This window comes from Glycine max, chromosome 4, assembly GCF_000004515.6.
Source record: "Glycine max cultivar Williams 82 chromosome 4, Glycine_max_v4.0, whole genome shotgun sequence".
In the NCBI taxonomy this organism is placed as follows: Eukaryota; Viridiplantae; Streptophyta; class Magnoliopsida; order Fabales; family Fabaceae; genus Glycine; species Glycine max.
The window spans coordinates 44,364,546-44,392,216 of record NC_016091.4 but is presented as its reverse complement, the minus strand read 5'-3'; the positions used below and the strand labels follow the sequence as shown (position 1 = coordinate 44,392,216).

General features: G+C 32.7%; 4 protein-coding genes across 6 annotated transcripts; 3 read left to right on the top strand and 1 right to left on the bottom strand.

The window, feature by feature from the left end:
• The first annotated feature begins 1,041 nt into the window (after positions 1-1,041).
• LOC100798149 (uncharacterized) lies at positions 1,042-4,291 on the top strand. The gene is made up of 5 exons (NM_001255748.3): positions 1,042-1,211; positions 1,417-1,487; positions 1,962-2,095; positions 2,690-3,112; positions 3,487-4,291. The coding sequence occupies exons 2-5, from the start codon at positions 1,461-1,463 to the stop codon at positions 3,899-3,901; spliced, it is 999 nt and encodes a 332-aa protein (NP_001242677.2). The 5' UTR covers positions 1,042-1,211; positions 1,417-1,460; the 3' UTR covers positions 3,902-4,291.
• A 764-nt stretch (positions 4,292-5,055) lies between these two features.
• LOC100797247 (uncharacterized) lies at positions 5,056-8,676 on the bottom strand. The gene is made up of 5 exons (XM_003523041.3): positions 8,298-8,676; positions 8,139-8,209; positions 5,888-5,991; positions 5,653-5,707; positions 5,056-5,413 (listed from the first exon to the last, which is right to left on the bottom strand). The coding sequence occupies exons 1-5, from the start codon at positions 8,349-8,351 to the stop codon at positions 5,287-5,289; spliced, it is 411 nt and encodes a 136-aa protein (XP_003523089.1). The 5' UTR covers positions 8,352-8,676; the 3' UTR covers positions 5,056-5,286.
• Positions 8,677-11,269: 2,593 nt separating this feature from the next.
• On the top strand, positions 11,270-16,698 carry LOC100796720 (uncharacterized). 3 transcript variants are annotated; one of them, XM_006578584.3, is made up of 6 exons: positions 11,270-11,365; positions 11,454-11,621; positions 13,706-13,772; positions 14,375-14,779; positions 15,454-15,797; positions 16,167-16,698. In XM_006578584.3, the coding sequence occupies exons 2-6, from the start codon at positions 11,535-11,537 to the stop codon at positions 16,380-16,382; spliced, it is 1,119 nt and encodes a 372-aa protein (XP_006578647.1). In that variant the 5' UTR covers positions 11,270-11,365; positions 11,454-11,534; the 3' UTR covers positions 16,383-16,698. The 3 variants fall into 3 exon arrangements, with proteins under 3 accessions (XP_006578647.1, XP_003523088.1, XP_006578648.1); XM_006578585.4 differs by lacking the exon at positions 11,270-11,365 and adding an exon at positions 13,492-13,592 and having other exon boundaries at positions 11,489-11,621; XM_003523040.4 differs by having other exon boundaries at positions 11,296-11,621.
• A 6,971-nt stretch (positions 16,699-23,669) lies between these two features.
• LOC100802757 (LRR receptor-like serine/threonine-protein kinase GSO1) lies at positions 23,670-26,999 on the top strand. Its single transcript, XM_003522342.5, has one exon. The coding sequence runs from the start codon at positions 23,778-23,780 to the stop codon at positions 26,766-26,768; it is 2,991 nt and encodes a 996-aa protein (XP_003522390.2). The 5' UTR covers positions 23,670-23,777; the 3' UTR covers positions 26,769-26,999.
• Positions 27,000-27,671: the final 672 nt, after the last annotated feature.

The following is a 27,671-nucleotide window of genomic DNA, read 5'->3' as shown; positions in this document are numbered from 1 at the left end:
ACACATATAAGTTTACATAATAAATTTTGTAACAATTAATTTTGATATAATAATGTATTTTTTACATATATAAATTTTAAATAAAAATCATAGGTTTAATAAAAAATTATATATGTAAAAAAACATTATTAAATCAAAATTAATTGTTATATAAACTTATATGTATATTAAATGTTAAAAATTTGTGTTATATAAAAATATTAATTATTTTTTAATATAATCGATCTATTAACTTAGTTGATTTGAAACTTATGTTAATAATACGAAAATCTTAGTCTCATTAATTGTTAATTTATATAGGTCATCCATAAGAATAATATTGAAATTGTTCATCCATAAGAAATTCCTACAACTGTTCACGTATCTTTGGTTCAGAAAGAAATTCCTACAACTGTTCACGTATCTTTGGTTCAGAATAAATAAGTGAAAATATTTTTATTTTATTTTTTATCGGTAAAAATTAAAAGAATTTATAATAACGTATGATCAACTAATCAACTAAGTTACTCTCCACAAAATCCTTTCATCTTTAATAGACAAAAATAAATTTTTCTGGTGATTTTTTTTTTTGACTTGGTGAGCGGTGATAATTAATATGAAATTACTAAATTTTTCCATGTTACCGTAGATATATTATTCTTAGAAAACTAAACAATAATACTCTCTTTGTTTTTAAATATAATTTATTAATAATTTATATTATTTTATCAAAATTATCCTAAAATTATTAGGATGCAATCTAATTATTTTCATTTAATTACTTTCACACTTATTTTAAAAAACTACTCAAAATAACTTCCCAAATTAATAAAAAAAATACTTTTCTTAAATTCTGACTTTTAGAAGAAAACACACACACTCAATCCTTCTAAAATAAAAATAGTTATCATTAATCTAAAAAAAAATATCATAAAAAATAAAATTAACGGACTCTTTGACTTTTAATACAAAAAAATTATTACTTAGAAAATGTAATTATTTTCCAAAAATATAAATTCGAGTTTCTCGTATAAGTATAGAAAAAAAAAAAACAGAAGAATTGGGGGAAGAAGAGATAGGGGTGGTGGCAATGTGTTACCAATATCATATCATATATTCTTTCATCTTCTTGGGTTAGGGTTCTACACTTGCAATCTCCTTTCACACCCACCCACCCTTCAACCATTTCAATTCCTTCCCTCACCCAAACCGCACTATCGTTCTTCGACACGGTACCTTCCTTTCTTTCTTTCGTTTTTTCTTTCAAATTTTGCTTTATCCACAAATTCTGCACTTTCCCTTCTTTCAAAGTCGGTGCCATACATTTATTTCTCAAATTCGAAATGTAAAACTTTTACAATTTGGTTTAATTTGGCTTCTGTTTATTACTTTAATTAACGCCTTTTCTTATACATCTTTTACTCCATCGTTGAATAGGTCCTGTTTATTAAGCGGTTTGGATAAAAGAATAGAAGCGTAAAATGGCCTTCGTAGCACATCAACCTCAGGTACTTGGATTATGATTTATTTATTTATTTATTTACAATTTGCTTCCAATTTTATTCCCAGTTCTTGATTTTCGTTGCAGAAAGATGTTCTCAAATTTTAGTCTTGGAAGGTGCAATTTTTATATATAGCATTATTAGACTATTAGTAGTTTACTACCGCCCAGTGTTGTTTTCTGGTGGTAAGGATTCAATTGTATCAAATTTAATAATTGAAGCTACATGGTTTCACCCTTCAGTTTTGAAAAATCCTGGGTGTGGGAAGATCAAAGTTTTATTGAAAGTTGAGACTATATACGTTTCTCTCTCATTCGCAAAGTCTTGCTTGATCTGGAAGTCTTATTTGTCTCTTTTACTGGGTGTTTTGTGTTTGTTGTAGGATGTTGGTTTTGCTATCACAAATTTCCATCTTCACATTTTGAATGCTTCAGTATATGAATTATGAACTGAATTAATGATTTGCTTTCTTTTCTGCAGGGTTTGTTTGTGACATCTTCCTCGAGGCGTTTGCCATGGAGCAAAAGGCTGAAGTTGAAGCAGTGTTTAACAAAACATCACATGATTGGAAGAACTGACCGGCATTGCCTAGTAAAGTGGAATGCTTGTTTAAGGTGCAGATATGTGTATTCTGGTGATGGGAATTAAATATGGTCTTTTGGCTGGGTCACTTTAAGAAGTTTAGAACTAGTTAGTGTAATGATAGAGTGTCTTTCAGTAAGAGGTTGCCCTATGGTAAAGAGTAAGAGTTACCATAGTCAAATTTCAATTGCCCTCTAAGTGGGCTTCCTTGAAATATATATATATATATATATATATATTTAAAAAAATTGCAAGTCTTGACGAACCAATTATTATATCTAACTTTACTCTTGAAGTAATTTTTGTCATCCTCAAAGAATCTTCTGCCGCTTGTAGAATCAGAGCAAATAAAATGATTTCTGGAGAGAGAAAAACCAATTTGTGCTTGTAAAGTTACTTACATCAAATGATTGATGCATTGCTTATGTGTCTTCTCTCGATTCTAGTACCAATATTAAATTTCGTACTTGTTGATTTCTATATAAATTCATATTTATTGATTCCGATATTTCAATTAATTTTTTAAGTTGCATACCCTTGTGATTGTTGCACATGCAGAAATGTGCACGAATTCAATGCACATGACCTTGTAGTTCTTCTTCTCATAAAAGGTTTATTGTTTCCAGTTTAGGGCCTCCTTGCTTTTGTGTATCCAAGTTCAAACCTTTAAGGATTTCAGGCTTCAAAGGCAGCACCCAAAATGATGATTCAGGAATCAGAGCTAATCGGTTGAAGGCACCCAATACTTCTGTTAGATTAGGAGAGAGCGGGGAGGCTCACAATGTTCCACTGTCTTATGCATCTGAAACAAATGATAGCATTGCAACATCATCTGCTATTCATAGACTTTTCAATAAATGGCTGACAATGTTGCGCACGCAACCATCAAGCCAAGAAGTGGAGAAATTTTTTGAAGAACCTACATCAGCAGGAATTTTACCAAAAACTCAACAAGGGACTCAAATTAAGGAAAGCCGTGCGGTTTTGAAGGTGGCATGGTCCCATTTTCTGGCCCTCGATGCAACAATAAAGATTCCTTTGCTGGTATTGTAAGTACAACTGTTTTTTCCTCTGCAAGTTATGCCAATCTTTGTAAAATTAAGGATGTCTTTGCATTTTTTGTTGTACTATATGCTTGTTTTGTTATGTTGTCTTCAAATTAATTTGTTGTCTGCTTGTCACATATTTAATTCATGCATAGTCAACTTGGGTGTCTTGATTGAAGCAAACTTTAGGCTTGAATTTATGGAGAAAATGAATGAGCCAGAGTGTATGACATGTTTACTGCTTAGTCAATATAGTATGTATTAGGTTCTGCATCATTCTTCAACTTTATACCCTTTTAAATAATATTGTTTAAAGACAGTATTTGATGGCGCACAACAATGCTTTTGTGTCTTCTAACTTTATCTTTTATCTGCAGTGTTCCTCTCTACCTGGCTGTTAATGTAAAATATGGTGCTGAAGTTTCCAAGGAGCTAACTCCTTTATGGATTTTGGGCCCATTTATTGTGGCTACCCAAGTCTTGGCAATCCGATGGTTATGTGCACTCTATGTTTTCAGCTTCAAACAGACTGTCAAATTACTCAAGAATTCTCCCTCTTACTGCATTTTGGCCCACAGCTACGTTTTCCGTGGCAAGCTCAAAGAGGATATCTCAACTTATGTTCTGCAGCCTATATTGAGCGTAAAAAATAGAGACTATAAACAGCTAACAAGAAAAAAGTTGAAAGAATTGCAGGAATGGATAGTGGAGATGTATCTTGATTATGTGGAATCGATCTGGCCCTACTATTGTCGAACAATCAGATTTTTGAAGAGGGCTAATCTTATTTAGGTTTGAAAATTGAAAATATTCTTAGGGGTAGTCTCCTGAAAGGCTAAAGAGAGGGATGAAGGAGGGAATACTACGTAGCGTTGAAATTTTTAAATGAGATATGGCCAATCCCATTTTCTGTTGGGTTTTGGTGTTGAGCAAGTTAATGGTCATGAGGAAGTTAAGTTTCTAATTCATGTTATATTGAAAACGTTACTTTATTCTTAGATTAGATTGTAATATTTTTTCTAATCGCTGCTTTTGTTTTGAGGTTCTGTGTGAGATTGATTCTATTCTGCAACTAGTACTATGGCAGAGTTTCTCCCCAACCCTCCATCCTTTGTATTATTATGTTAACTTGGGAAACTATTGATGTGTGGGAACCTCGACCTGGTTGAATTGGCGATTGATAAGGCTTGGCCGAGTGAGTGTTCATGCATTGTCAACCTCTAAAATAGCCTAAGAAGATATGTAATGTTTTGGGGCTTCTTTGCCCCACTGAGTGTAATATTTGTCAGCCAGAATCCGGAGAATGCATTGCTTGTAGAATGACCCTGCATAGTGAAGGAAGAAAGCGGAGATGACGAATCACCTCTTGATTAGGGATTTTTGGCTGAATTCTGACTTCTAGAGATAAAACAGTGAAGAGAGAGAGAGAATTGAAGTTGTCTTTGCAACATGGAAACATTTCATTAACTATGATGGTTGGATCTCTGCTCGTTGCTACCCTTTATTACCGCTTTTGGGAGGGTGTTGGAAGCTCCTGCTCTTGCGAATCTTCCAGGATAAATTGAAAATATCAAAAGACTTAAATTATGTTTTCAGTTCTTAATATTTGGATAATTATTTTTTTAGTCTTTTAAAAATGTTTTTATTAGTTGCTCAATTTTTTGAAAAATCACTTTTAGTCCATCTTTATTCATTGTGTTCATGGTTTTACAACTTAGAATGATTTTTAACCGTCAAAATTCATTTTAGCTAAGCCAAATGAGATTTGTAACGATTTCTTTCTGATGTTCGGTTGCATCGAAACAAGCACAAATACAAGAGCCCCACCAATCGATATTATATTTTGGACTTTTTTCATACTACTGTAGTACTACGTACCAGCTAAGACAAACAACTAGAAAATAATGTGAAATGCAGAATAAAAATCAAATAGTGGGTGGCGATTATTCACTTTGCGATCAGTATACTAAATCATATAAATTGCGGTCCTAAATTCATAACTAGAACCCCAGAAAAACCATGACCGGGAAATCTAGTTTAGGCTTGGAATTTGATGGTTGAGACCATGACCATCTTTTCAGTTCACGAAGTTCCAGAATTCCTGGTAATAATTATGACTATATTTGCGTTAAGTTTTCTATGATGTCATGCATTGGTGCTTCTCAAGGCACATTATTTCAGTTCTTCACCACATGTTTCCCATTGGGGATGTTAGCTTGGGAATCTGCTGGTGGAGTTGATCCATTGCTGGATTGCTCTTCAAAACCTACTACAGGATCTGCATAAGACCTGTAACAAGTCAAGCTAGACAAAAATGTAGGAGCATGAATTAGTAAATGGAAGAATGCTAGAGAAAAGGTTTATTATGTACGTGTTTATTAGGTTATTTAGTATTAATGGGGCTGGGCCTATCTTGTGTTGAACTTTATTTTTTAGTATATAGAGGCTAACAGTATTGAATCAGTCATTCTTATTTGTATTCTTCTCTTGATTTTTTCTAACATGGAACATGCAAGATGTTTTAGTTCATAACACCTGCTTACCTGCTTGACTTTATGATTTCATCATTTACTGTTATTTCCAAATCAAATATGTTGCCTGCAAACAAAATATATTTACTATCAAAACAATACATGCATAAACTGCGGTGATATATTCACAAAGGTATGCACAATGGGCTTTTCATGCATAAATCAAAGGAATTTGTAATACCAGTAGCAGAGAAAGCAGACATCTTATATATTTTATTACCAAAAAAAAAAAGCTAATGTTGCATACCTCCATTAAAGTTTTTGTTAGAGAAATATTTTGCCAGCAAACGATGAGCATAATCATCATCATATTTTTTGAACCTCTCAATGCACTGTGGACTGTCCAAGTGACTGTAAATTGAAGAATATGATAAATTATTTCAATCTGGGCAAAGAACTTGCAGTTGCAGCTAATAACATTTTTGAGTCCAAAAGATTTTAGATTTATGTCCTTTAAAATATAAGGCACACACTTTACAGCATTCTAAAATAGATATTTTTTTGCCAAAAAATAAAATAACATAAAGGGGAAGAATATTTAAATCTGATAACAGAGTAGTGTTCTGTAACGGGCAAACTAATGACTATGTAACTGACAATGAAGTTATATGACTAAAGATATCAGATGAGCAATTGAATTTATTCAAAAATATCCATGAGATACTGAAATGACACTCAGCACTAGGGAGGAATTTGAATGGACTGTTCATGCAAAACAAGCATATATAAAAGGATAACTAAACTTTCGCTTCTTTTAGTTTCCAAACCATACACAACGTGACAATGGAGAAGAACTGAACTAGCAATTATATGATACTAAATCAACCAAGAAACATAACTATAAAGTAAGTGTTGAGCCCACATACACCAAAGGATGTGACTAAGTTGAAACCATAATACAACGTATCATATCAGTATTTTATAAGTAACATCGAAACAAATATAAATGATAAAGTTTCATGCTTCTAAGTAACATCACAGATTGCTAAGATAAAAAAAATGGGTTCAAAAGAGATTTTCATTCAGAAAAAAAATAATATAAATGAGCTGTTTTAATATGCACTTATGCAGATACCAATGCTAGTTTCAACATAAAGAACAATATTTTGGTCCTTCATCAGTATCTCAAAAATGGCTTGAAATACTTCTACCATTGATCACATCTATTTCCAAATGTGAGATAATCTCAAACATCTTGCTGCCACTAAGGCCTGAACCTAGCCACTTCATCTATTTGGCTCAGTTGGCAACCGAAACTCTATATGAGCAACTTTGCAAGAATCACCTATGGCCATTAGAAATTTACGTGGGAATTAGGCTCGCATTTCAAGGGTGTGGAAACATCTCATGGAAAAAGAAAAAAAACCTAGGTAGAGAGGGTGAGCAAGTCAAGACTGCTAAATTTGAGTACTTTACAAATAAGAACATCACAGAATCAAAGTTGGAGCAATATGCAATATTCTCCTAAGTTCCTTTTAAAATTTCTCTAACAATATTCTCATCAGCAGGTTCTCACCCTCCCTGGTTTTATCTTTTTTCCACATCCTTCTCTCCTTATTTTTATTACAAATATTAACACCTATTTTGGTGCATCCATGTTGTTTAATTCTAATATATATATGGTGGCGGTATCAAACCCTCCTAAAGGAATCAATCAAGACCAATATGTCATTGTTATGCATCCATTCTATATGAACTGTTAAACATTCAGCCAGGGGATGTTGTTTTTTAGTGGTGGTGCATAGCCAGTTAATCTATAAAACTATGATGCTTTCGGGTGTGTTTGGGAAAAGGTTAGGTTGAACATAACCCATGTTTTTCTCAATCCACCAAAACAGTTACGTCTCCATTTTTACTTTGGAACGTGTGAGCAGACATTTGGTGCCTCAAAGGGTATGTTTGGATTTCAGGTGGGAGGGTCCAAAAGTATGTTTGAGAGTAAAATCAGTTTGGGGTCATGTTTGATTGTCCCTCAAAAATATGTTTCAGAGTAAAATTTTGCCTGCAAACTTAATTCTGGAGGATACCAGACTTGAGATACTTTTGCAAACTTAAGTTTGACCCAAACTTAAGCTTATAAACTTTAATTCAAACATGCACTAAAACAGCAATCCAAGCACACCAAGTCAAATCAATAAAAATGCCTGATTGTATTTTCTAGCACTTCCCACATTGAATTTTCTAACCATTCTATCACCAAATTACAACCCAGCTTTAAGTTCAAAAACAACACCAAAAAGAAACAGATCCATTCTAATAAGATTTTTTTTTTAAAAGGCGTGATCCGAGCCATACTCATAATAATCGATAGTGTTGCCATTGCAAGAGAATACTAATAAACAGTGAAAGCTAATGAAATTTCAACAGCTTTAAAATAAAAAGCTTTTCAGTTAAAGATCTCCAGAAAATTCAAAGCAATTTTTTAAAAAAATTAATAGTTCTATGCACATAGAATCAACAGTGAATAATAAGGACAAAAGAGGAAAAAAAGAACTTACTCAAGACCATCGGTGAAGTTAGGTTTTTTATCATCGACGTGAGAAGCCCCATTATTTGTAGCAGCTTCCACCTTAGAAAAAAAAAAACTGAGAATAATTAGCATAGAGGCGCGTGTGCATGCGTGAAGTTGAAGAGCGTGAATTGACTCATTCACTCACCTGGTTGTTTGGGGAGGAGCGTGGAGGAGGAGAAGGTGAAGGCACGCTCGCCATTTTATTTTTCTCTTCTTTCTTCCAAACTCAGGTTTTTTGGCATTTGCAAATTGGGATGATTGCGCTTCTGTTTCACTTGATATCACACAAGTTACAACAAAAACATAGTTACATACTTTTGTCACAAAGTGAAACTCTGCAACCCAAACTATATAATAAATAGATACTAATACTAATAATTGCTCTCCTCTTTTCCTGGCCCAGTAGGTTGTTCTAACTGGTGTGGTGTTCCAAGTGATGACTTGTAAGGGGTGCTGATAGATAGGTTTAGGTTCAGCTTCATCAAACTCGTTATTTCTGTAAAAAAAAAATTTTATTATCAAATCTGAACTGAATAAACTCCGTTATTTCTATAAAAAAAAATCATATTGACACGCTATAATTTAACCATGAAAAAAATAATATTTAAATATATTTTTCCTACTTGTAATTTAGTGTTTTTTATTTATTTTTATTCTTGTAATTTTTTTATAAAATATTATTTAAAATATTTAAAGGACAAAAATAAAATAAATATATTTTGTAAAAAATTTACAAGGATGAAAATGAAAAAATGATAAATTAGATTAACAAAAAAATATATTTAAACTGAAAATGAATATTTTTTTAAAAAAATATATTTTAACCAATAAAATATATAATAATCAAAGTAAATTATTTTATTAATTATTTTCCTCACTTGATAATTGATTACCGTGTTTACAAAAAATGTTTCATAAAATTTAATAAACTGATCATTATATTATAGAAAATTGAAATTAATATAAAACTTAATGATTTAATAGAATATACACTCGTTATCGCTGTAATTATTATAATTGTATATTTTATGAATTAAAAAAAAATAAAAAATTTCAGAAACTTTTTGGTGAGAAAAAAAATTAATGCAGTATTGTCATATGGTATGGTGTATATTTATGTGACAAAATCTTATTTTATAATAATCAGTTACGGATCTAAGATCCTAAGTCAATGGATACAAATTATAAAAAATAAAATCAGTAGGTTCAATTATATAAATATAAATAAAATAAAATATAAAAATATAAGATTTTATTCATAAATTTAGTAAATTTTAAAAAATGAGAAGGTACAAATACACACCCTCAAAGCAATATAGGTCCGCCACGGATAATAATAATAAAAATTAATAATTAATTTTATTTATAATAATACTTATGAGAATGTATGTTACTTATCTATAAATTTGTGTTTTTATATTGAAATTTAATTTTAAACATTCAACTATCATTTTTTAGATTTTAGAAAATGAAATAATGTTTTAAATGTAATTATTATTATTAACCAGTTGTTTTGTATGAGTGATACAAGAATTGACTTAAAACATACAATGCAATCACTGTTGATTGTTTTTAATTTCAATTTCACGGTAAATGTTTATTTTATTTTATTTTTTTACATTTCTAAAGTTAATAGAAAAGATTTAAAATTTAGACATCAATCATACTAAGAGCCTCAGGGAAAGATATTAGAAAAATGTCAATATATTTTTTAAACATTTAAACAGATTATAGAACACATTCATATTTCATGGAAGGAAAATGTAAATTTTAAAACTAGAAGAAAAATAATAGTAATTTAGAAAGAAAAAAAAAGATAAAATGTAATTTGTCAAAATTGTTAATAGGTTAAAATGTTCAAAGCATAGCATAGAGTTGACTTAGTACTGGTTCCATTGTGTTTGCACATAGGAAAATAATCTATCTACCCCAGAAAATGTGTTTGTTTTTTTTTTTTCCTTTTTAAAATTTTCTTAGATCATATATTGTAAGTAAAATTAATTTTTGATTAGGAGTGGATAAGCGGACTAGCCTGCCTCGCGTAAGGCCCGTCCGCATAAGCCCGCATTGATAGTGGACTAGGCCAATCCGCCTCGTTTTTTACACAGATCAAATAAATTGGTCTGTCCCTGCCCCATGGACCCCGCAGGTCAAATGGGCCGATTCGTAGGCCTAGTTTTAAAAGAATTTTAATTTTAATAAAAATATAATACAATCAAATTAAGTTCAATACAAAAATAAATAAAATCTCAATAATTAGTCAATTACATCAATAAAATAAATAATTTCTTAACAAAAGAAAATTTAAGCAATAAATCTAAAATATGAAATTTAAACATCTCCAACAACAAATGATTCCATATTTAAAGTAGCTTGAGTCTTCTCCATCTTCGTATCTTCATCTTCTTTTCCTGAAACTCGAAATAATAATAAATATTAGAATAAAGTGAAGTTAAGTAATTAAAAGACAATAATTATTACATATTATTTAGCCTGCATATCAAATACTAGTAACAACCAATTTTTAGTATATATCAAGGCTTGTACGTTGTCAACAAGAAGCCTAATTCGATATTTGTTAAGCATACGTGAGGAGAAAAAATGTTTTTAGCATGTTACAATTCCTAAATATGATATGAACTATTTTTTATAATAAAAATATATTAAAATATCTTTAAAAATACTTATTTAACAATTATTTTTATCTGAAATGATAAGAATTGATATTTGTATTATTTATGACTTACAGATGTGAAAATGATAGATTAAAAGAAAAAAAGATCGAGAAAATATCAAAAAAGAAGATTGTTAGCATGTTATTACTTATCTTTTTTATCTTATTCTTTTTTATCTTTATCATCTTTTAATTTAAACCTTTTATTTTTATCTTTATATCTCTATCTTATTTAATATATTTCTTTACATGTTATTTAAAAAGAAAAGTTTAAAGTGAAAAGGAAAAAATCAAACCTAACATCATGATTGGATCAGGATCACACAAATCAACGGCCTGCACGTAACCCGCAAACCGCGGGCCAAACTCGCATAATCCGCGGATTAAGCGGAATAGACCCAAAAATATGAGATAATCATGGACCATGAAAAAAAATAAAAAATGACAACTTTGAACAGAAATCAAAACGGGTTCAGTTGAATCCTATACAAGTAAGACTCAGACCCAGAAACCTACGGCTGAAGGCAGTGTCACACGTTGTAAGACTCAGACTGTGTTCTGTTCTATTCTGTGTTCCACTTTGGGTTATTCGTTAAATCTTTATTTAATTAAGTTAAGATGGTTCAGTGATTCAACCAACGTGAGACCCTTCTTCTATCCTTCGACGCCACGCACGCTCTTGTTGTCTCCTTCATTCGCAATATTGTTATGGCAAATGCCAAGTTCGGTTCCTCCTTTTCATGTTCAGCGGCTTCTCTTTCTTCTTCTCCTTTCCAACGCACCAGAACTGCCCAGGTACTTACGCTGCTGAATTTATTGAATTGTTTCTCAATTTACTCTGTTCCCCAATTTTACAATTGAACAATGGTTTTGATTTTCAGTTTTCTTTGGCAATACTAATTATTGTGTATGTAGTACTTGCCTACATGGGTTGACCAAGAGTGACCGATTGTTGTGTATGCATTCTTTCTTTAATGTTGTGTGTTTCATCGGTGGTGTTAATGCTTGTGTTTTTTAATTTTGTGGAACTAGGACAGTAGAAGTTCCTCTTTTAAACCTCAAGATTCGAAAGTTGATTTTGTTACATCTTTTTAAGTTGCTGAGGGAGAATGTCTTTGCTACTATTGGACTTAGATAGGATAGGGTTGGTGCTGAATTTCGCTCCATCAGTACGGTTTGACTGAAAACAATCATTAGTGGAGATACAGAAAAACTGATTCCTTCAATGTGTTATTTGGTAAAAGTAGCTTAATGAAGAGGGAATGTGAAGAAAATTCTTAGTATTTCCATTCACCTTTTGGCACTGTGAATATTGATGTTAAATCTTCATTCTTTAATAGGCTTGTAACCCTAGTCAATTTTATTCTAACAATTACACCAACTGTATATTTCAAAGGCATTTGGAAAGGAAGAAGGAAAATTAAGGAGACTGTTGAATATTGTTACATTTGATAATTGGATGTTTCCTCAAACAAGATACCATGATCTTCATGCAGTACATGAAGGATATACAAAATATGATACTTGTATTTTTGTTATTCACTCCAACAATAGTTATGTAATTACCATCTGAAAATTATCTAAAATGATTGGTGCAATGGTTTGCTCTGCTAGAAAAAGATACGTGAGGCATTAATTATAAGGTGGTTATAGAAGGTAGACCTAAATGGTATTGTTTTGGTTTGGTCTGCAAGTTCAGTAGTCAGATAAATCATGGCTAACTTCACAATCAGTTTGATGATTTTCCTAGCTGTAATTGGTTTTTACAAGTACTTTATTTATGTGTCTTCTCTTTCTCCCTGTCTCCTTCACACTTCCTCTCAACTTTCTTAAGCTGGTTAATTGTTTTTTTTTTGTTTATGTTAGATACAAGTTCCACAGTAAATTGCTACATGTTTCAAATGGGTATATGCATTTTCCTTAAACATGATCAAATGGATGTATGCATTCTGATAGATTTTCTGTGCATTAATTTGACCAATGAATAATGTTTAATGTGAATGAAAAAAATTGGGAAATCATTTTTTAGTCGCTTGCTCAAAGCCATGAGTCGCTTTTGCTAGAATTTATTGCAAACTATATTCTGATTGGTATTCACCAGTGTTAAAATGAGAAAGAGATACGATGGAATTTCTTGCGTACAACATCCCTCCCCCATACCTTCGCATAGCGAAGAGCCTCTGGGCAATGGGGTACGAAGTTTTAGAGGGCGAGCCCTGGTGCAGCGGTAAAGTTGTGCCTTGGTGACTTGTTGGTCATGGGTTCGAATCCGGAAACAGCCTCTTTGCATATGCAAGGGTAAGGCTGCGTACAACATCCCTCCCCCATACCTTCGCATAGCGAAGAGCCTCTGGGCAATGGGGTACGAAGTTTTTTTTTTTATATATGTGTGTGTGTGTGGACGCGCTCTATTCATGATAGAGTTTACAAGGCCAAGGGTAACTGGGTGCTATTTCCTAGATACGACTTCCTATGAACACTAAATGCATTTTACATGTGATATATGAACTGTCTGTGGTTATTCTGACAACCAGTTCTATGAAAATTTAATGTATGTTTTATACTATTGAATTTTTATCAGTCAATTAATTTTCACATATAAATAATTCATGCTATAAATAAGTTACTATATACATAATTCTTTTGTGAAAATTGATGATGACAGGGCCGTGACATGACTCATGAGGCATGACATCCATTACTCTTTCCATTTTCTGCTAGATATTTAAACTACCTATCGAGCAATTCATGTGATTTTCTATTTGAGTAATGCTCTCTGTTGGATTAAATCTATTTTATTATACTACTCAAATTGTTAACTGCTGTATCTTTGAGTATTGCTTTATTTACTCTTACATCATTTCTTTTCATTTATTTAGTTGAACTTATCTCAAGGGTTGTTTGTCAACCAACTAACTGGTGCTCAGTTGCAAATGTACACTAAAGGTAGCTTCCTTATTTATTGGTTGATTTCTTAATTTCTACATTCTGCATTAAGCTTCCAACTTAATTCTTTATTCATCCTTTAAAGACATAACAATTTTGAAATGAATGGTTTCAAGCATATTTCTTGAATAAATTTGTTATAGAAATTTGAATTTTTGTGTAAATTGCAGCTCACCCTTGAACTATAGCCCATGTGTGGATTAGACCTTAGGGGTCTAAAAAGGAGCAGATAATTGCTGAACTTCACACTGAAAACTTCTCTATTTAGAAACCCATTAACTATGGTATATTGAAGATTAAAATCTGAAAGAATACTGTACTTTAGACTAGGATCACATTTGCAATTTCCTCACTTTTTTTTTTGGTGGTTGTTGCCATGTAACAGTTCCATCAGTTGGTTAACAGTTTGCCTAATTTAGGGTGTTTTTCTCAGTATTATATTCCCAGGGGTCATTTGCACACTTCAAACCTTAAGATCTAATGTGCACGTGGACCAAAGTTGAAGGGTGTGTGAGCTGCAATTTGTGATATATTTTGTATAACCTCCTTTGAATATGTCGTTTTTAATATTCTTTTTGTTTTTGCATTTGTATTCCGGTTAGACAAATCATGCCAGCTTAAGTTTATTCATGGAATGCCAAACTTAAAAGGAAGGCTACAGAAACAGCATTATGCTCTTTTTGTTGTCTCTGAGGATCAGTCACAATACTGTGAGCTCGAAACAACTGCTTTAGTGCTAGAAAACAGCAATACAGTTGCAGAAGACATCTCTCCTGCAAGCAACTCATATTTTCATTTATCAGGTAGTGATGGAAAACCAGGTTTACTATCATTTTATAACCGTCCATACAGAAGAGATAGTAAGATCCTCTTACCAAATTCAGAGAGAAGTCAAAACAGCATATTGTGGTTTTTGGGCCCTGCAGTCCTCGTTGCGTCCTTCATTTTTCCTTCACTCTATTTACGCAAAGTGCTATCCATCATTTTTGAGGACTCTTTGTTAACTGGTAATTTCTCCTTGGAAGAAAGACTCTTTGTGTTTGAATGCTTTATGCATTTTGTGCTATATTGCTTTGTCTGCAGTAATTTGCATAACTTACTATTTTTATGTACAGTGTTTTCTATAATTTGGCTGTAGTTCTTAGTAGGTTAGTAACGTCTCCTTGAATCAATATGGATAAGCATCTGCTAATGAAAACTGTGGAGAAAAGGGTAATTAATTGTATTTGGGTTTGTTGATAACTGATGATGCTAGGGAAAACATTTTTGATGTTCAGAAATTGGATATGATGCTCATTGCTTGACTTTGAATTATTTATTTCTAGACAAAATGAATGGCATCATTCACTGGATGATTGGACAGAAATGGAGATTAAACTATGCAGACACATATTGGATGAAAAATTTTGCAACTTCAATATAAATAATCAACAAAACATTCCAAAACTTGAATTTGGTTTAGAGATTCAAGATGTTTGTGGAGTGGCAGGGAACAGGGAATTTTTGTTAGTGTAATTCTTATGAATTATGTGCTGCAACTATGGTAGTTTTGAGATGATCAATTCTCCAGCTTTAGTGTTTAATTGCTTGCTTTAATTCTTCTTTTCTATTATCATTTTTTTAGTTGCTTTCTTCTCAGCTCTGAATTCTAAACCGAAATATCTTCTTTCTTTATCTCCAGATTTCCTCATATTATTCTTCACAGAAGCAATTTTCTATTGTGGTGTTGGGGTATTCCTTTATCTACTAGACCATGTAAGAAGACCCTTGCTAGTGGATATCGCTGCAAACAATAGTGATACTCTACCCCCACAATTGGGACAGAGAGTCTCTTCTGTTGCTACCCTGGTGCTTAGTCTTGTAATTCCAATGGTGACTATGGGTTTGGTCTGGCCGTGGACTGGCCCTGCAGCCTCCGCAACTCTTGCTCCATACCTTGTTGGTATAGTTGTCCAATTTGCATTTGAGCAATATGCCAGATATCGAAAGTCTCCTTCATGGTCTGCTATTCCATTAATCTTTCAAGTAAGGACAATCCAATTCCCTGTTGATTAGTTTTCTGTATTTTGTCTTCGTGGTAGAAAGTTGAAAGTAATGTTATATGGTTTTGCCTAGTTGATAGTCTAAGTTTACATTTTGATTATCTTAGATTTGCTGTCTCTCTTATTGGATTGAATCAACTAAAATATTTCTAATGTGCTTATGATTACCTTTCTCAATTGATTTTTTTTTTTGTTTTATCAGCAAATGTTAGTTGTTAATATGTTAGTGAGAGGGATTCAAACCCATGACCTCTCCCTCTCCCTTTCTTCCTTCAACCACCAAGTCAATCTTATAACTCCCTTCTCAATTGATTTTGTTGTTCATAATGAACTAATGAAGTGTTATTAACAGGTGTATAGATTGCACCAACTAAATAGAGCAGCACAACTGGTGACAGCTTTATCATTTACTGTTAGAGGAGCTGAAATGACCTCACACAACATGGCTATAAACAGCTCTTTGGGTACCCTTCTAAATGTCCTACAATTCCTTGGTGTGATTTGCATTTGGTCCCTATCCAGCTTCCTCATGAGATTTATCCCTTATGCTTCAACAACTAAGCAGTAAAGAATTTCTTGTAAAGTTTGTTAACCATGTCATCTCACACATCAGAACACCCCCAGTTCATCTTCGTGCAGAATATGTAGATCTACATGGGTTTATTTTTTGGTGGTTTAAAACTGTTAAATCTAATTGGAATTTTGGACACTAATCCTCTGATTCATCTAGAATTAAAAAAAATGGTGGTTTCAAGAATTTGAAACTGAGGATTTTGGATACCGATTAAACAAAGGAATATTTGTAGTTTTACTTGTAAGGCATTTGTTTAAAATGTTATTTGCACGAAATGAAGGGAAAACGTGGCAATTAGACCACTAAATTATATATTCGTATGCATTTGACCTGATAGAGGTCATCAGATAAATCTAATAATGCATAAAATAGCATGTACATTTCTTTTGGTCTATATGGTCAATAGCCTATTGACAATACTAGCAACTTGTGAGGTAAAGTTAATTACCATTAGATATTTCAGTAACCTTATAGCATTTTTTTACCACATCAATAATTATGTTCATATGTTTTTAATTATTTGAGTCAAAATTAATTATAGATGAGTCCCTGGGTGTAGAGCTATTGGATGTATGATGTTCTTTCTCGGTGAATAAAAGCATTTTGCGGCTAATACGTAGACAAAGATCAAGGTGATAGACTGATAATAGACACTCGGGTGCCTACACAAAAACGACACTGGGCCACTAGGGTCTACATCACTCAAGTGTAAGAATAAATTGTCTTTCATACGTTGGGACGAATAATACTGGATTTGCTTTCTAACGACATGGTGTTGTTACATAAAACTAAAAACTAATTTTAGTAGAAGATTTTATTTTAATTTATTCAGAAACTAAAACTTAATACTAAGATAAAAACATCATCTAATATATATATATACACACACACATGAATTTATACAGCATCAAAGTAACTTAAATCTCCTTAGAGAATACATATAAACATAAATAACATTATAAACTACCTAAACTCTGAGCCGGTTAATACTACACATAACTCTAGAGAGGAAACAAAATGGATAACATGTCTTCATGTCTAAGTACACATATCCACGAAGTTTTCAAAGACATGGAGCCACCTTCTAGTCATTTGCTCCCCACATACATCAAATACGAGGTCATCATAGACATGAGTGACACGTATAACAATGTAAGGGAAAACTTACAAAAAACAAGCATATTAAAATAAGATAAAACTTAATTAAAACATGATTTACTATCATCACATATATAACATAATATGTAGAAATCATACATAAAAAATAAGTCTTAAAATTCTCATAACAAGACATCTCATAATAATCACTAGTTCATCAACCATTACATCAAGGTTCAATCATCGTACCCCATCATCATCATCAGCCCATCAATCATTAAACATTATAGTATTTCCATGACTCATCAAATAACACATCATTCTTAAATCACAATTATCAATGTGTCTAACTATTATGTTATACCATACTGATTCTTTACTCTTAGAAGATTTACCTTTCGAGCAATTAACCCAAACACATCTCATAACATAGTCGCACTCTATGGTCTGACCATTTGTGGAGACTTGAATTAACCCTGCGCAGGAAGTTTGATTTTATCAAAAATGGATGAGTATAGATAGTGACTTACCTTGGTAAGGCTTGCAAAGACCTTAACTTATCTAGGGATTCATCCACCCATCTATTCTATAGGTCCATTCGATGTTAGTCACCATGACAACCTCCAACACTAGGTTGATGGCCTTCGTAGCACCCCAAACTTACGTGTTTACTCACATACAATGTCATTCATTCAATGCATGCATGTTATGATCATTCAAATCAAACATTATATGCCGTCACAAATTTATTTGTTAGTCTTAACACCATAAGAGGTTATAATATCATATATTTACCATTCATATGATCATCACACTTATGAACCCACCTATAGTTCAATAAGCATAACAAAACATTTTAACACCTTGAATCCTTGTAGAAAACTCACCAAAAACTAATATGAATGTGAATCTCATGATCTTAACATGAAGTCAACTCTAATGATAAGAAACATAATCTCAATCATATCTCATATCATCATCAAACAATTAACTAACACAACTCAAGACATTCATCAATTAACATAAATATCTCATCATCAATATAATATTCTCAACAATAAGATCAATAGACCAATCAAATCATATAATTATGCATCACTATACCATTATAACAAATTTCCACTCTATGTTTAAGGTTATCAAAACATCTCATAAATTTTGGGTTACTATCTCCTTTGTTTTCTATTATGCACACCTATGATCTTCATAGCTTATAAATATGATAATTAAAGATATATTAACTCAATTAAGTTGATTATTGTCTCATTTTAAAGCTAAGAAGATTATCTCCAACTTTTGTGTTTACCCAAAAACCTTGTTTGGAAGCATATTGTGCCTAAAATTATAATCTATATGAAAGTTTTACTTATTACTGACAACTTTACCTTGATTTACTAATTTGATCATTTCTAGAATTATACACAATAATTTTAAGTACGACCAAAGTCATTAGTTAGCTAACATCCGGGGATACAACTTTCATAAAGACCATTGTTCCAAAATCAAACTCTATAATCAAGTTTTAACCATTATAATCGAATACAATAGAGCTCAGGTAAACAAAACAATCCCTAGACTTGAATTAATCGATTACAACTAGCCCAAAACCGAAAATAACTTCTAGAGTTCATTTTAATCGATTACCACATGATGTAATCAATTAAAATGATTCAAAAATGTAACGAGTTACGATTTTTAAGCCAATACATCATCTTTCATCAAAACAAAATCATTCCTTTCAACTTATGATGCTCAACAACATATTTAAATTTCAACAAAGCATTTTATATCATTACAATGCACCCAAAACAAGAAAAAGGTGAACTTCCCTTACCTCTATAGAAGCAAAAAGAGAACTTTGTGAAGAAGAATGAGAAATGAATGAGCTTTAGGTCTAATGTAGTACTTTCCTCCACTCCAACAACAAGTCCATCACAACGACATTACCCAAAACCCAAAAATGACCACAAATGAAATCAAACCCCCCGAAAATAGAGCTTTCTCCCAAGCTCCCATTGGTGCCTTATGAGAAAAATGAAAATGGAGCCAAACGGAAGAAGAAGAGGTGCTTACCACTCCATGACTCAACCAAACAACATCAAAGGGAGAGGAAAATGGTCTCCTTTGATCACCAACACTAACCTTAAGCTTCTAGAATTTGGATCTCTCTTGGAGAAGGAGAAGGAAAGAGAAAGAGAGCCACTTGCAAATGCAAATTTGAATTGTAAGAGTCAAAGAATGATATATGATCCTTACAATTCTCCTTTCCGCACCCAGGTTTTCTCCAAGCACATACATCAAGGCTCGTGTGCTTAGACCCAAACTCACTAAACACATGCAAACATAAGCACAACATCACCTCATAAGTAACTAAATTAACTTCAAGCCCTTAATTTAAATTTAATTACACTTGTTAATTACTTAAAACTACTTAATCAGACATTATGAAAAATACAATGTTACAGGTTTAAGCAAGGTCTTAGGCTTGAGTTTTATGAATAAAAAAAATGTGATTGAAAAAAAAGACTCCATTAAAAGTAGTCAACCAAATTTTCTAGTGGAGGTTAATCATCACTAAAGCTAATACCAAAATAACGTATGATATTTACAATAACGTATGATATTTACATTATGGCCACACCTTATTTGTTGAAGGCATGCGAGAAATATCAAAATCCAAGTAACCTGCATGGCTGCTTGCTTTTTAAAACCAGCAGCAGGATTGAGTTAATGGCGAAGAATTTGAGTAAATTATTGTATAAATTAGTAGAAAGTAATTTACAATGAGAAATGCTTGTATTTCTATTGATTTTCAAGGAAATAAATATATGCAAGATTAGAGCATAATTTTAGCAACACAATTTTAAGTAATTATTAATTAGAAAATTCTAACAAATATTACTTAAATAGGTGGATATGAATGGGGCATGTGAAAATCCTGCTTGACATTCAATCACATATATGGCTTGCTAGTGCTTTGAATAAACCGAGCAAAGGTGGAGGGTTATAAAAAGATACACTAAAAGCGAAGTTGAAAAATGAGAAATAACAACATGAGATACTTTGTCTTCAGTGTTTGGGCTTTAATATATTAGGAATCTTGGTTTTAAACTTGAGCAATATTCCCTCAATTTGATTGGATCTCCCTTTGCTGATACAACATATTTTGATTGTAATACATTAAACTCCACATGCCATTGGCTCTATTTTGGACTTCTAACTTCAAGATTGAAGCTGGTCTCTGTTCTGGAATTGACCAAAGCTTGGGAGGTTGTTTCCTCTTTCATATAATTTTTAAAATGAAATTAGGGTTGAGAAAAGAAACACACCTACTCCCTCTAGTCAACTTGATCGCAGAATACAAATGCGAGGACACTTATGGTTGTAATGTGCACAACACGAGGACAAGGGAAATAAAACTGAACAAATTAGGGATAGAGAGAATTAATAAACTTGTGGTTGTAGATAGGTTTAAATAAGTTTATTAACTTATGTAAGATCGTTTACGGTTATACGTGGAGAAAGATCTATCTATCTAGCGGTAATCTGTACTTTTTTTTTCATGTGTAAATTTTTTCTAATCCAGTGAGTTAAGATATACTCATGGTCTATGATTTAGAAAATAACAATATTTCGCAAATTTGAGAGATTAAAAAGAAGAAATTTTTAATTAGAGATCAAAATTAACAGTGTTTCAAATTTGAGAGACTAAAAAAATATTTAAGTGTTATAAATAATTATATCATCCCTTAAATATTTTGATTGGAGTTTGATTTTTCATCAAGACTTTATTGAAATAGATAAAAAATTATTTCAGTAACATTTTTACTTAAGTTAGAAAGGATGGAGCTCATATTCCACCAAGATATGGATTCCAATACTATTAGTCTGTTACCAATATGAATGAATTTGTTGATGAATAATTTATAATTAATCTTGAGACATGTTTGGATTTTAATGGTCTATCGAACTCACCTATTTTTGTTTGTAAACAGTTTGTGTTAAGTTAAATTTTTTATTAAATGGAATACCAGATATATTATTTATAATTATGTAGTCAAATAGTGGAAGAAAAGATCACACAAGGAATTTTATTATTATTATCATTATCAGATAGGTTAACATACTATGTTAAACATAATTTAAAAATTAAATATAATAAACAAGTTCAAGAATCACATCTACAAAGCCTAAAAACTCAAAAACTAAAACTATTATAACATAGTTTGAAAATTCCAATGTTATCAAATAGTCAAATAAATAATACAATTGAAACTTCAACTAAATCTAAAATAGTTTAAAACAAATTAAAAAAAAAAGATATTCTACAACCAACTGGGGGTTGAAATCAAGAATGACTAAATGAAATCGTGAAAGAGATGATCTCACTCTTAGTTATCAAGTTTGATAATAATAGTTATTGATTTTTTAAAATATAATAATAATAATAATAATAATAATAATAATTTAATACAAATTAATATGTCAACAAATCAGGTTAGCAGGTCCAAATATTAAAACCTATGATTCACCTTAAAACTTAACGAGTTTGAATGGGTTGAATTATTTGACCCAATCTCAAAAAATATCCAATTGGGATGATTTGAATCAATTTGAATTCGTGACTAGTCGGTACATGTGAACATTCCTATTTTACATGTCAAAATACTTAAATCATGTATAATTATTTAAATTTAAAACTTTTGTTTATGCATAAATTAGACTTTGATGAAATCATTTAAAATTTGATAAAGGTAAACTTGTTAACGACATGAAATATATTTTTAAGAATTAATTTGTATAATAATATGCTTTTAATAACTAACATAAATGTACACTTTTAACAATCAAATTGTATATTATAAATAATAATAATACACTTTTGAGGAGAGATAAAGATGTTTAAATATAACTAAGTTTCGTGGGGAAAATTAATTTGATAGTCACCTAAATGATCGAAACTTGTGGAATATATGGAAATCTCATCAAGAAGGCAAAAATTCCAATTAGGGTGATTGGAAAAAGAAAAAAAAAAAAAAGACTCTTAAGTATCAATGTCATTGCTCTTCAACTTTCGCACGTATCATGATTCTCTTACTCACTTTCTCAGATATCATCATGCAAACTTGAAACCTTAAGGCTTTTGTCCTTTCCTTAGATAATTTGAATTTGTCACGCTTAGCAGACAGTAATGGCCAGCCAGGCCAGTGCGCGCGTGTGTGTCAACTGTCAAGCTTCAAGATCTTGCGGGAAATCTAGTATTCCCATGCCTAAATGGGTTTATACCCATTTAAGTTGACAAATTTTGAAGTTGAATTAGCCAGAACTCTTGCAAAGTCAAATCGTACTGTGTTTCTTTCTCTCTCCTATTTTCTGTGATTCCAGTGAATATACGATGAATTTGTATAGTGGCAGTGTGAATAAAAATTCAGGATCAACAAAAGGCAGCAGAAAGTAACCCACTTGTTAATTGTTATGCCACCTTTTATCTAAGGCATGAGTGGATCTTTTCATTAGCTTCTGGTCCTTTAACTCTTCGAGGAAAAAAAACCATCATGAGCCTTATCTCAACATAATTAGTTCCCAATTATTCAATCTACAAAAGAATCCTAAAATATTTAGGGAAGGTTGATATAATTAGATAGTATAAGAATAAGACTAATATCTCAGGAGAAAGTGAATTTGAATTTCATTATGAAAATCTCGATGATGGATAATTTATAAATATTTTTTGAATACTCATAAAAAGATAAAATGTATTCTTTGAATAGTGATGCTTGCATTGTCCTTGGTAAGTCTTCTCATTCAACTCACTAAAACTTTGAAAAAAGAATTCTAAAATACTAGTTGCCGAGAGTAGGTGAAGAAGCACCAATATTACCAAACCCCTGGTAAAACTGAAAAAGTAGAAAGCCATTCTTACCTATTTTTTTATTTTTTATAAAGATGACATTTTAATTAAAAAAACATTCGATTATCATCACACCTTCCATGTTTGAGAAAAATATCAATATATAAGAGTATATGTTTTCCTGTTATCTAAAAAGTAAATGTTGTATTTTTTTAATTCTGATGTGAAATTCTTCATTTGCCACGTGTACATAACTGCACGATTACCGTCTGTGATATTGAACATAGTTGCTTCATTGAACTATTTATAGTCGAATTTTACATCTTAGCACTTGAACCTGTATGTATAATTGTTGTTCATCATTTCTTCCATCACTTATGGGTCCTATATTAAAACCCTGCATAACTTGAGCATTTCTTAACTTTTTTCTCCATTCCTTTATGTATGGAATTAGCCTCCCAAAACATACCCTTTGGACCATTTTGTCTTGTGTCAGATTATTTATCATGAAGCTCATATTGATCAAACATTCCGCTATGGATTCCATTTACATCTGTCATTTCATTCTACTACTGACCATAGTGTGCACTGTTGTTGTTGCAACTCTAGGAGATAACACAACAGAATCCTACTGGCTTCTAAGAATTAAATCAGAACTGGTTGATCCATTAGGAGCCCTGAGAAACTGGTCTCCAACAACAACTCAAATTTGTAGCTGGAATGGACTAACATGTGCACTTGATCAGGCACGTGTTGTAGGCCTTAATTTGTCTGGCTCAGGACTATCAGGTTCCATTTCAGGAGAGTTCAGCCACCTCATTTCTCTTCAATCACTTGATTTGTCTTCAAACTCCCTCACAGGCTCAATCCCTTCTGAACTTGGGAAGCTTCAAAATCTAAGAACACTTCTGCTTTACTCAAATTATCTCTCTGGTGCCATTCCTAAAGAGATAGGTAATTTGAGCAAGTTGCAAGTTCTTAGACTAGGAGATAACATGTTGGAAGGTGAAATAACACCTAGTATTGGCAACTTGAGTGAGTTGACAGTGTTTGGTGTAGCCAACTGCAACTTAAATGGAAGCATACCTGTTGAGGTTGGTAAGTTGAAGAATCTTGTGTCTCTTGATTTGCAAGTGAACAGTCTTAGTGGTTACATACCTGAAGAGATTCAAGGCTGTGAAGGGCTCCAAAATTTTGCAGCATCAAACAACATGCTTGAAGGAGAAATACCCTCCTCTTTGGGGTCTCTCAAATCATTGAGAATTCTGAACCTGGCCAATAACACTCTATCAGGATCAATTCCTACCTCTTTGAGTCTTCTCTCCAATTTGACATACCTGAATTTGCTTGGAAACATGTTAAATGGTGAAATTCCTTCAGAGCTTAACAGTTTGAGCCAGCTACAGAAGCTTGACTTATCCAGAAACAGCCTTTCTGGACCACTAGCCCTCCTCAATGTCAAATTACAGAATCTTGAAACTATGGTTCTGTCTGATAATGCTTTAACAGGTAGTATTCCATATAACTTCTGCCTCAGAGGTTCTAAACTTCAGCAACTGTTCTTAGCTAGGAATAAGCTTTCTGGAAGATTTCCCTTGGAGCTTCTCAACTGCAGCTCAATCCAACAGGTGGACCTTTCTGATAACAGTTTTGAAGGTGAACTTCCATCAAGCCTGGACAAGCTACAGAACCTCACAGATCTTGTGCTCAACAACAACAGCTTCAGTGGATCTCTACCTCCAGGAATTGGAAACATTAGTAGCTTGAGAAGCCTTTTCTTGTTTGGTAACTTTTTCACAGGAAAACTCCCTGTGGAGATTGGAAGGCTTAAGAGGTTGAACACCATTTACCTCTATGATAACCAGATGTCTGGACCTATACCAAGAGAGTTAACAAACTGCACAAGATTAACTGAAATTGACTTCTTTGGAAACCATTTTTCTGGTCCCATTCCAAAGACTATAGGTAAGCTAAAGGACTTAACTATTCTCCATTTAAGGCAAAATGATCTGTCAGGTCCAATCCCACCAAGCATGGGGTACTGTAAAAGGCTTCAGTTATTGGCCTTAGCAGATAACAAGTTGTCAGGTTCCATACCCCCCACATTCAGTTACCTTTCACAAATTAGAACCATTACCCTTTACAACAACTCCTTCGAAGGACCACTACCCGATTCCCTCTCTCTTCTTAGAAACCTTAAAATCATAAACTTTTCCAATAACAAGTTCAGTGGAAGTATCTTTCCTCTGACTGGTTCAAATTCTCTCACTGTTTTGGACTTGACAAACAACAGCTTCTCAGGTTCCATCCCTTCTATTCTAGGCAACTCCAGAGATCTCACGCGTCTCAGACTTGGAAACAATTATCTCACAGGAACCATTCCTTCTGAACTTGGCCACCTCACTGAGCTAAACTTCCTTGATTTGTCATTCAACAACTTGACAGGACATGTGCTACCTCAACTCTCAAACTGCAAGAAAATTGAACACCTTCTACTGAATAATAACAGATTGAGCGGGGAAATGTCGCCTTGGCTGGGAAGCTTACAAGAACTTGGTGAGCTGGATCTCTCATTCAACAACTTTCATGGAAGGGTTCCTCCTGAGCTTGGTGGCTGCTCAAAGTTGCTTAAGCTTTTTCTCCATCACAACAATCTCTCGGGTGAAATCCCGCAAGAGATTGGAAACCTTACTTCACTCAATGTCTTCAACTTGCAAAAGAATGGTCTCTCTGGCCTCATTCCATCAACAATTCAGCAATGCACCAAGCTGTATGAGATAAGGCTCTCAGAGAACTTCCTCTCAGGTACTATACCAGCTGAACTAGGAGGGGTTACTGAGTTACAAGTCATATTGGACTTGAGTAGAAACCACTTTTCTGGTGAGATTCCATCATCTCTTGGAAATCTCATGAAGCTAGAAAGACTTGATCTTTCCTTTAACCATCTTCAAGGACAAGTTCCTCCTTCACTTGGTCAACTTACCAGCCTGCATATGCTAAATCTCTCATATAACCATCTTAATGGCCTCATTCCCTCAACCTTTTCAGGGTTCCCATTAAGCTCCTTTCTGAACAATGACCACTTGTGTGGCCCTCCACTAACATTGTGCTTGGAAGCTACGGGTAAGGAGCGAATGCAGCTATCAAACGCACAAGTAGCAGCAATCATAGTAGCCATTGTCCTTACTTCCACCCTGATATGCTTAGTAATGTTGTATATAATGTTGAGAATCTGGTGCAACTGGATAAAGGTAGCTGTTTCAAGTGAAGATGGTGGCATGGTTGAGCAGCAGAAGACAAGAAATGGAGAGTACTGGAATATGAATTCTCCTGAGTTGTTTCCTTCACCAGATAAACAAATTTCGCCAACAATTTGCATTTGCAGTCTCAAAATTGATGCAGAAGCCCAGGAAAATACCTTGGTCAGATAATAAAACGTACTTGTTTGTAAATTGTAATTTTGTTTTTCTGAGTAAATAATGATGTAATCTATGGCTATATACTGCTATTTATGGAATGTACAGCACCCAGTCATGCATAGTTTCAGTAACTGCTGTTAGAAGTGTGACGTTGGTTTACAGGTTATAATAGTAAATATAATGAACTGATCTTAATAATGGGTTGATAAACCAGTCCATGTAAATATAATGAACTGATCATAATCACAATTGCAACCATATCAACCGCATTTTTGTATAGTTTTCCACAATATTAAGAATTGCGACGAAACTATAACTAAGATCACAATTATTCTTTTCTAAACTAAAGGTATCAGACATATTATCAACAATGACTCTTCAAAGAGTTGCATAAAACGCACTTGAACATAGGTTAGATCCTCTTGTCGTTATGTTGTCCTTCAATAGAACCATCCATCCCTTCTGTCAACTTCAAAGGAGTTAACTAGCTTGGCTCAAAACTTGTTCAACCAAAAAACTCTGTCCATTCATTGTTGTGTTTTCACTCAGCAAGACATGGTAGGCTGATCTCATTCTTGTTTCCACCATCACTTGTCAATCAATTTGACATTGAATTGATCAAGTTTGAGTTGTCCGAGATAAATTTTTTCTCACACTAAAATTGTTTCTTCTCTATTTCAATTTCCACTCCCAACTAGGCAACTACCATATTTCCTTCCCTCACCCACCTAAGCCAAGCCTCCTTATCCTTTCAAATTGCATAGATTCAACAGTAACAGTGAGATAGATACTCGTTTTCTATTCACACGTCATGCCAACATGAAATGAGAAATTCTTTTAGTACAACATTTTTGTACAATTTTTGTTTATAATTAAGGGAGAGATGTATGTGAAAAAAATAACTATAAAAAGGTG

Coding starts and splice junctions, on each gene's coding strand:
- LOC100798149 (NM_001255748.3), top strand. CDS start 1,461: ATGGCCTTCGTAGCACATCAACCTCAG. Junction 2,096..2,689: donor AAGTGGAATGCTTGTTTAAG/GTGCAGATATGT, acceptor TATTGTTTCCAG/TTTAGGGCCTCCTTGCTTTT. Junction 3,113..3,486: donor AAGATTCCTTTGCTGGTATT/GTAAGTACAACT, acceptor TTTTATCTGCAG/TGTTCCTCTCTACCTGGCTG.
- LOC100797247 (XM_003523041.3), bottom strand. CDS start 8,351: ATGGCGAGCGTGCCTTCACCTTCTCCTCCTCCACGCTCCTCCCCAAAC. Junction 5,992..8,138: donor AACTTCACCGATGGTCTTGA/GTAAGTTCTTTT, acceptor TTCAATTTACAG/TCACTTGGACAGTCCACAGT. Junction 5,708..5,887: donor TAACAAAAACTTTAATGGAG/GTATGCAACATT, acceptor TTTTGTTTGCAG/GCAACATATTTGATTTGGAA.
- LOC100796720 (XM_006578584.3), top strand. CDS start 11,535: ATGGCAAATGCCAAGTTCGGTTCCTCCTTTTCATGTTCAGCGGCTTCT. Junction 11,622..13,705: donor AACGCACCAGAACTGCCCAG/GTACTTACGCTG, acceptor TCATTTATTTAG/TTGAACTTATCTCAAGGGTT. Junction 14,780..15,453: donor TGAGGACTCTTTGTTAACTG/GTAATTTCTCCT, acceptor CTTTATCTCCAG/ATTTCCTCATATTATTCTTC.
- LOC100802757 (XM_003522342.5), top strand. CDS start 23,778: ATGTATGGAATTAGCCTCCCAAAACATACCCTTTGGACCATTTTGTCT.